The sequence below is a fragment of the Poeciliopsis prolifica genome, unplaced genomic scaffold (assembly GCF_027474105.1).
Source record: "Poeciliopsis prolifica strain line A6 unplaced genomic scaffold, Auburn_PproV2 SCAFFOLD050, whole genome shotgun sequence".
Lineage (NCBI taxonomy): Eukaryota > Metazoa > Chordata > Actinopteri > Cyprinodontiformes > Poeciliidae > Poeciliopsis > Poeciliopsis prolifica.
This window is the reverse complement of record NW_026562425.1, coordinates 301,183-310,998: the sequence shown is the minus strand read 5'-3', so window position 1 is coordinate 310,998 and position 9,816 is coordinate 301,183. Positions and strand designations below refer to the sequence as shown.

At 37.3% G+C, this 9,816-nt stretch overlaps 2 protein-coding genes across 2 annotated transcripts in view; one reads left to right on the top strand and one right to left on the bottom strand.

Moving 5' to 3' along the window:
* Positions 1-2,852: 2,852 nt before the first annotated feature.
* LOC129378003 (zinc finger protein 287) lies at positions 2,853-5,288 on the bottom strand. Its single transcript, XM_055058236.1, has 2 exons — positions 4,842-5,288; positions 2,853-4,089 (listed from the first exon to the last, which is right to left on the bottom strand). The coding sequence occupies exons 1-2, from the start codon at positions 5,128-5,130 to the stop codon at positions 3,197-3,199; spliced, it is 1,182 nt and encodes a 393-aa protein (XP_054914211.1). The 5' UTR covers positions 5,131-5,288; the 3' UTR covers positions 2,853-3,196.
* Positions 5,289-6,163: 875 nt separating this feature from the next.
* Positions 6,164-9,816, top strand: part of tesk2 (testis associated actin remodelling kinase 2) — a 34,144-nt gene continuing 30,491 nt past the window's right edge. Inside the window, 1 exon segment of the mRNA XM_055058235.1 lies at positions 6,164-6,570. The gene's annotated coding sequence lies outside the window, so the exon portion shown is untranslated.

Genomic DNA, 9,816 nt, shown 5'->3' with positions numbered 1-9,816 from the left:
TTATTTCCAAATACATTTACTGATTAATATAAGAAATACCTTTACAACCACTAGACTAGATCTTAAACTGCTAAACTGTTTTTTATATTGTGCAAGTGACTAGAAAACATATAAGATGGTGAAGGCGGGTAAATGTTTTAGGACTGATGAGATTAATTGTGATTAATCAGTTATTGAACTCATCAGCTAACTAAATATATACTGCATTTAAGATGTGTTATGGCCCACGGCCTTTCCTCTGGGTTCTTAACATCCCTTAACATCTAGGACGTCTAATTGGTGCTGATTGGAAGTGGAGGCAGCTGGTTAGTGACTCCAGAACGACAGCAGATCCAGCTTAAGATGCACCAGCAGCTCATTCTTTCTGTTTCTGTTATTCTCTCCCATTTCCTTTCCAACTGGTTATGATTTGTGTTAAATAAATCTCATTTTAAGTGATCCCATGTGTTGCTTCCCTTTAATTTGTTATGGTTCTAGAGCCAGACCATAACAAATTGGGGGCTTGTTCAAATTTATGTTTTTGCGTTTTTGGTTTGTTAATGTAACTGGGAAGCTGGTGTGGGAATCTTAAGTTTAGTTTTGGAGAAGGTTTTTCCTTTTTCTTCTCTTTCTCTGATTTGGGGTGAGTTGTTTTTCATTTTATCTGATGAGTTGATTGTTGGTAAGTGTTGATTGTTTGTTTGGTTTGTGCAGTGAAGTATGTCTGATCTGAACTGAATCCTCTTTAGGCCTCAGCGTGTCTCCCCTTTTTCCACTCTACTGGTATTTAGTGCATAAGTTCCCACCGTCCCTGATCTCTGAAGACTCGGGTTGAGCTAGTTAGTTTCTGATGGGCGGTTAGAGGGGAGGTTCAGGTTGGTTGGTTTGTTTCGCACAGATTGTCAGCAATTTATTTAAAATTTTGAAACTGTTTTGTGATTAAGAATTTAGTAATGCCTGAAGACTTTAATAAATCTCCATCAGTAGAATTGGTAATGATTGCTGAGCACTATAAAATAAGTGTTGGTGACAAACGGTTGAAAGAAAACGTTAAAGCAATTTTAACGAACAACTTAATTGAAATGAGTGTTTTTTTTTTCTTTGCCTTCAAGGCCTGAAGATTTGGGTTCTCCTATTGTAAAGCCTAAACTTTTGGATTTTGAACAACAAAAATGAAGTTTTCTCTATGTTGAGCTTAAATGATGGCCAGAATTATGCGAAGGTTAAAGTTGCAATACTAAAGGTGTATGAATTGGTCCCTGAAGCATACAGACGGGTTTAGAAACTGGAAAAAAGGTTATAAAACTTATGTAGTGTTTGCAAGGGATTTGGAGATTCAATTCAATCGTTTGTGCTCTTCCTCTGAGGTTAAAACACTTGGTGACCTCTAAGTATTTAATGGTTCTGGAACAATTTGAGAACTCTGTATCGCAACGCATTGCAATGTACATTAATGATCAGAAAGTGAAAACTGTATCAGAAGCTGCAGTGTTGGTGATGATTTTGTCTTGACAGATAAAGATGCAGGTGGAGAGCGTGCAGATTGGATGAGTGCTCCAAACTGGTGTTGAACATGTTCTGGAGGTTATTTTTCAGACTGCAGTAACTGACCTGGACAAAATTTGTAATTATTGTCACAGAAAGGGTCATTGGAAGAAAGACTGTGCTTTGCTGAAACCCAAAAATAAAAATTAAACTCTTTTCATATCTTTTTTTTCAAGATATGAAAAAACTCAGGTTAATTCTCCGTTAATTAAACCAGCAGCACTCGCTGCATCAGCTTTTTTTTTTTAAACCTTCCTAACAAAATGACTGAAGTGCCATTTGTCGGAAAACCTGATTTGAGTTCTTACAAACCATTTCTTACTGAAGGACAAGTTTCTCTAGTTGGGAGTGATGTCAGGGTGCCAGTTACCATCTTAAGAGATACTGGTTCATACGTTTCCTTCATTCTGGCCTCAGTGTTGTCTTTTTCAGATGAGTCTGACTCTGGATTATCAATACCTGTGTTGGGTATGGGCATGTGTGTGTTTTGTGTTCCAGTACATAAACTCATGCTTCATTCAGAGTTTGAAGGAGAAGTAAGGATGGGTGTGAGACCTGTGCTACCTTTGGTTGGTGTCATTGTTATTCTGGGGAACAATATAGCTGAGGGAAAGTCTGGCCTGATCAACCAGAGTCTCCAGTTGTTGTTTCAGGGCCTTTGATCAGCTGTGGCCCTGATGAAAACGAAAAATCGCACCCTGAAGTTTTTCAAGCATGTGCTGTGACACGAGCAATGAAAGCATCCAGTGACGTACATCAGGACTTCAGAGTAGATAAACAGACGTCCTCTTTTTGTTTTAATATTCCTTTGTCTATTCCACAGAATGATCTGGGTCAGGACCAAAGAGCTGACCCCACAATACAGACTTTTTCAGTCTGCATTACCTGCTGAGCAGATTCAGGGCCTTTAACGGTTTTCACTGATCATAATCCTCTGACCTTGAATTCTTTTTGCTGCCCAAATCAGAGACTTGTGAGAAGGTCATTATTACTTTTTCCTTGGATATTCATCAAAGGAAAAAGGGGAAGGATAATGTCATTCCAGATGCTTTTTCAAGAGCACAGTCAGTAACTTTTTTTTTTCATCTGTTAACAGATAAAAAACCTTATTCGTCATTAAATATGTTCTATCCAGAACTCAATTTGCATTTTTAGTTTCACCTGGTTAAAACTGTAAAATATTTATTGAGCACCTTTTTCTATCCATTTATTAATCCAAAAAATAAACATATTAGTAAACAGCATGATTTTAGATCTACATTCACCTTTTACTACAAGTGTTTGAAGAAATGCAATGTTATTGCAGCTATATAATTATTTTCATTCAGAAAAGTAATTCAATTATTTGCATCTTTTAATGTATTTAAAATATTTGCTTAACTGGTTAAATTAAAAATCTTCAAAGTTAGACTTATTTTTATTTGATTAATTGATTAATAGTCAAAATAAATTACAAAAATAATTAGTTGTAACCCCAAAATGTTTTTCTTAATGACAAAAACAGATGGATGTTCAATCACAATAAAATAATTAGTATTTATCTTCAAATGCTAAGATGTCAATGGCATTGTAAAACAGTTCCACAGTAAAAATTAGCTACAATATTCCAGTATCATGGAAATACAGTAAATTCTAGCTTTTATTATCTTCTGTGTATTTGATTTAAAACATTTTAAGAAAGAGCCTCCTTGTGAGTTCGTTGATGAGTGCGCAGGTTACTCCTCTGGGAAAAACTCTTGCCACACATTTCACATGTGTACGGTTTCTCCCCGGTGTGAATTCGCTGGTGGATCTGCAGATGGCTGATGCGGTCGAAGCTTTTACCGCAGAAAGGGCAGATGTACCATTTCTCTTTGATGCGTCGACTCGCTACAGTTTTGTTAAACTCCGGCTCATTTAAAGCAAACAGACTCCTGTCGGGGTTGAAAGCTGACGCGTTTTTAGTTCGCCATTGTTTTTCTAAAAAGAACCCAACAGCTGTTTCTCTTTCTGCATGGTGTGATGTTTGCTGACTTGGCGTTGATTGGCTGAAAGTCAAGGGAGCGCTGGATTTACTTGAAGCACCTTGAAGAGTCCCACTGGCCCTTGCGAGCCGATCAGAATGAGCAACCTCCGCCGAGTTATCAAAGATGTCCAGAGAGTTTTGAATAAGTAAGATTTCTGAGTCCAGATTGTGTGAAAGCTGGTTTGGTTCGAAGAAGCAGTCAGAATCATCCTCCGTGTCGCTGTCTCCCACTGAAACAGACACCCAGTGTTGGGTCTCTTGTTCTGGTGCCGCTTCAGCACATTGTTGGAGTCGTTCATGGTGACCCACTACGCTGCTTCTGGGATTCAAATCGACTTCCTGCTCCACGATCTCAATGTCATCATCCTCTTCCAACTTCACTACAGATTCCTCATCATCTCTATCTTCGGATTCACAGAGATCCGACTTGCGTTGCTTTGCAGCACTTTCATTGTCTTCCATCTGAACAGGTAGTAGTGCTTCATTATTCTCCGAAGAGTCTGCTTTATCTCGAAAGCTCTGATCTGAAGGAAGTGTCTGCACTGATTCTATTGAAAGCCCTGAAATAAAAAAAGAAAAAGCCATCTTAATGAGAATGAAATGTTTAAGCAACAAAATGAATAATCTCCAATTAAATCAATTGTACCAATTAAATCAAATTCATTACTATCATTTATCATGTGTAGAGCATGTGTTACACTGTTTCTCACATGAAAAATTCAGACTCATTTAAATAAATTCACTGCAAGTTTAATTTCAGTATTCCAAATCAAAACTGAAGTTTATTTCATTACAACAAAGTGATATATTTTGAGCACTTATGTATGTTAAACTGAATGGCTTACAACTAATAAAAACCAAAAATTTGAGTATTACATAATGGCAACAAAATAAGAATTTGTAATGCAGAAATCTGTGATTTATTAAATGTAAAATTCTAATTTCTTAAACTAAATTTTGGGTTCTTATCAGCTAAAAACATCAAAAATAATTTCTGGAAATATAATAAATGCTTGAAATATGTTGTGCAGTGTGTGCAAAAAATCAATACATTAGTTTTACCATTTGAATGGAATTACTGAAGTAGGTTAATACAAGTTACATGACTACTAAAATAAATTGCATCGCTTTAATTCATTGAGCTACAACTGCTCTTACCATGGAAGCAACAATATTCTCTAATTAAAATTCTATGTCATGCATATAGCTGCAAAAATATTAGGGCCATTATAAAATGATTTCTGACTTTAAATATTTAGATATTAAAGTCAGAATACTTGGACTCTTCCAGTGTTGTAGCTGCTGTTCCTACCTTCACCGGCAGGTGGCGGCAGATTATTTTGCTGCTCTCTCCTTGGTAAAGATGACGACTTTGCTGCTTGAGAAAGAGCCGTTAAACGCTCGTTTTCCATTGATATGAGCTTTCTGTTCAGGGCTTTAATTTCGCTCTCTCTCCGAAGCAGCTCCACCTGAACCACAGCGAAACCCTCCTCCCACAGCTTGCTGATTTCCATAACGGCCGCTTTAGCCAGCATCTCCATTATGGAGGTTAGCTTGCTCTGGAAAGCCACACAGTTGTTGTTGTTGCTGCTGTTAGCCATGTTGCTCCGCTTCGCTAGCTGACGCAACGTCAGTAGGCTTTTACAAGGCTTTTATATGCGACTACAAATCCAACAGCAGCAGAAGTTCTCACCTTAAAAGTTCACATTTACTGATTTGAGGCCAAACCATGGATGTGTAATACAATAGAAACAGGAAACGGTCATGATCACGTGATAGGTATTTCGGCGCTCTTGATTGGCTACAATTTCTGACCAGGAAAATATGACATTATGAAAGTCAATAGTGCTTCTCATCTTTGTCCACTAGGTGGGGCTGCATTTCCATATTATTGAAAAGAATGTTTTACAAAGTAAAATAAATAATTATCAGATATATCATTTGTAGACAAGTGTTTTAAACACACAAACAATGACCAGTCTTATTCAAATTCCAAATCCTAAATATTTTGTCAACCACAAAGGAAAATAAAATTCAAAATTCCCCAAAGTGTTATTGTAGATGGTGTTGACATATGTAATGCATGAGGGAACTTGCAACCTAATTACTGGTCTGGAAGGTCCCAATCTTGCTTTACTGCCATTTACCAAAGTTCACTCCTCTCTACTTTAGTGAAGACGTGAACTAATGGCTCTAAAAAGAGCAACTACTCGCAATCAGTCTTATATAGAGCACCTTTAATATGTACCATGTAGATAACAGTAAATAGTAAAAACAATGAGTTTAACACGGCTAAACATGAAAAAGCAAAATCTGCAAATAAAAATACAGCTACAGACTGTAAGAAGCAGACTTACCACATCTAAGAATAGATTCCAATATTAAGATTAGAGTTAAAACTGTCTTCACAAATAACTAAAGTTAACTAACTAGAAACGTTATTCTGCATTGTACAACACAGGTGCAAATATATAGATGGACAAAAAGCTGGAAAACAACAGTGTCTCTTTAATCTTTTAACCATATTAACTCCAGCTATTTAAACCTTAATTAGCACATTTCCAACTGCGAAAGCGACAAAGCAGCTCGCACGCTGATTGGCTGACAGACATGCCCTTCCAAAGTGGGCGGAGTCAGAGCAGGGAGACGACGGAGCTGTCAAACACCGACAGTCGTTTGAAATATTATCAGAGGAGCGGATAAGAAAACCGCAACACTTTACCAATGCGTAGACTAATTAACGACAGGAGCAAACTTTGTGTTAGATTTCGGTGTTCAACCGCTGGATAAAAGGACTTCCAAGCCGTCGTTGGGAGCAACTTGTTGTTAAGTGCGTGTTTTGCTGGCTCTCCCTCTCGGGCTAATGCGTGTTAGCTCTTCGCTCCGCTTCAGTTTTGTTGACAAAACTAGCCCTTTCGCTATCGCTGAGCTAGCTGCGGTGTTTCGAAGTTAGCTCGTGATTTTCTCAGAAATGTATCCGGGTACAGGCATGGAGCCCAGCCCGGACTGTTCCTGGAAACTCCTCCGTGAAATAAAACTAAGTGAGTAAAACTTTGAACACTAACAGGGGCAAACCTTAATAATGGCCACTGCCTCTGGTATTTGTTTACATTTTCTCCCTGGAGTTTGTATTATACGCTTAGCAAATTAACAGTCTAGCGGTGTTTTACCCAGTCGTGTAATTGCTGTCATTTACATCCAGGTAGTGGCAGGTTTTTACTACCCGCCCCATTGGTTTCTTCATTACTTGTAAGCCATTGAATATTGACTGGCATGCTCACTTGCAAGTAGTATATGTTCACCACAGTTGATTGTGGTCAGATATCAGACTGCTTTGCTTTTTCGTTTTGTGTGACCTTGCTAAATGTTTTGCTATTGTTGATTTGTGTGTACAGGAGGAACATGAGGAGCGGCAAAAACGCCAATTTAATTTATCTCCTCTTTTCAAACCAAATTCACTTGATTTATAAAGCACATTAAAAAAAATTGATTACAATATTGTTCAGTGACAGTAAAGTAAATGACTGATTGCAAAAAGCCTGAGACAATAATAATGACAAGGAAACCTAGTAGGAATTTATGTATGTTAAGGGGTTTGTTTTCAAAGTTTGCACCACTACTGACTAATCCTCAAAGTGTTTGGCATCCCTTTGTAGAAACAGCTGCCGTGAAGTGTTGGGATAACTGTTAATGAATCTTTTACATCACTGTGGAGGAGTTCTCCCCCACTTTTAGTTGCAGAATTGTTTTGTTTCGGCTACATTGAAGGGTTTTCAAGCATTCATGCTTGCTTCAGGTCATGCCACATCTTCGCAATCAGATTTAAGTGCAGACTTTGACTAGGACACTCTAAAACATTGTCTTTTGAGGTGGACTTGCTTGTGTGTTGTTGCCTGCTGCTCAACCAAAGTGGAGAGCACCCCCAGACCATCACACCACCACCACCGTATTTCAAAGGTCAATATGACCTTTTTTTGAAATGCTTTATTGGTTTTATGTCACATTCATCAGGAAACACACCCTCATATAAAGACACATTTCTGACTCATTGGTCTACAAACAGTTTCTTGAAAGGTCTTTGAGGTGATTAAGAAGTTTTTGGTAAAAGTCAGACCTGCTCTTGTGTAAGTTTTAACTTTTAGATGAATACCAACCAGTCGGCTAATTATTGTTAAACCATGAAGACTGACCTTGATAGAACTTGGTTAGGCATGCAGGGCATTACATAAGTTAGTGTTGTTGGAGTAATTTTGTTTGCCTGGTCAGGCCACATCTGAGGTGGTTCAATACTGTTCCATGTGTTTTCCATTTGTGGATAATGGCTCTCGCTGCACCTCACTGGATTCCCAAAGCCATAGAAATGGTTTTGTCACCATTTCCTGACTGTCAATTGCTTTATTTTTCATTGGTTCTTGAGTGTCTGTAGTTCTGGTCAGATAGGTTCATTCACTTTTTGATTCTCCAGGTCTGGCAGTAATAAAACTTGGTTGTTTCTCAGAAAATGTTACTATGAAGGGGGGCATCTATTTTATGTACACTCTTCATGAATAAAGACATTTTAAATTCTGTTCTGTATCTACACTACTCATTACCTTTGCTTGTTACTGTAAGTTGCCTGATGATTTGATACATTTAGGTTGGACAGAAAAACAAAAATAAGATGACATCACAGCACCATAGCGTGAATCAAACTGGTCCCAAGAGGGGTCCTTGAGGAACACCAGAATTAACAGCTGTACAGGAGGAAAAATCTTCCCAGTTTCATATTGATAACCAATCTATTTCCTGAAACCTTACTGGAAGTTTTTGGTAATTTAGAATTAAACTAGTTAGGTGTATACATCCAGAAATTTAAGAAGAAATGGCAGCTGGGAGATTGACCTGCAAATCTTTTTTTATTCTCTTTAACATTTTTCATTACAACGAAACATACAACCCACTGGCCTGCAGTTATTTAAATCTTTGCAGTGACATTAAACTATTTGCTGCAACCTTCATAACATCACTTATATTTTGATTTATTGATGACATGTCCCATTAGCCTGTAATCCACTAGGACACAGCTGGATAGCTGTTCAGCGCCCTTCTCCAACTACTGCTACAGTATTTGGCCTGAGGCTGCTTTGGTGTTATGCCCCATCTGTTTTGAAGTAGCAACAGGCCACATTTTACACAGAAAAAAGCCAGACTTTTACATTTCCACCCTTTCCACCCAGTGTCCCTTTAGTGTGGTATTCTAAATGCATACCATTGGAATACGAAGCCAGCAGGGTATAGTTTGGAAACAAATATAGTAATCAACATGGGTGGTTTTTGCCTATATTTGTATTTTATCACTTGAAACAACACAAGTGAGGGTTATTATAGATGTAAAATAAATACACATATGAGATATATGAGCTTATTTTGCTTGTTTATTTCATGATATGAATTCCTCATCACTGGATCTTTGCCAGTATGAAAAATGCAAAAACTTTCCCTGTGAATCTTGCAGACTGTGTATTGCAGAGGTCTGTGAAGTTGCATGTTGCTCTTCGAACCCTCATTGGTAGCTTTTAATTACTTGGTGGAAAATATCATAGAACTGAGCAGAGTTTGTGTACAGAAAGTTAAAAAAAAGGCTAAACTTAATAGCTCTTCAAGAAATATTTGGATAGAATTGGCACCAAAAGTTCAAGGAATAATTTTACTAAATTAGTGTTTTTGTTATTGGGCTGCAAATGATGCTTGTTTTTCAATTTTTGGATAAATATTGAGCATTCATTCAAGAAATGCATCCATTCTCTTCTCATAAAAGTTTGATGTTTTTCTTGGTTTTAAAAACAAAAACTTTGCTTCTTCAATTTTAATAGTGAGCTAATCAATTTTATAGTCATTATTTATTGCACTTACATTTTTATAGGTCTAGAAAAATGCGTTTTTTGTAGGAGGAAAGCTAAATGACTCTGGATTGTAAAAAGTTGCTGACTCCTGATCAGAACAGTTATTTATCCAAATATAGCCCTTCATTGTTCTCTGCTCGTTGTGTAAAACATCACATCTCTGCACAACACAACGATTGGTTGAACTTACTTACTTATGCCTGGTTCACATAGCAAGATTTAAAAATTGTCAATTGATTTTCTAAACCTGAGAAATCCCCATGAATGTCAATTAAAAAAAATCATAAATATGAGTTTTGTTCCTACAGTATGTGGTGTACAGAAAACATGCCACACATAGACAGACTTCACTCACCAACATTAACGTATCAGATGGAAAATCATGAAAAACCTCTCGAGCGCAAA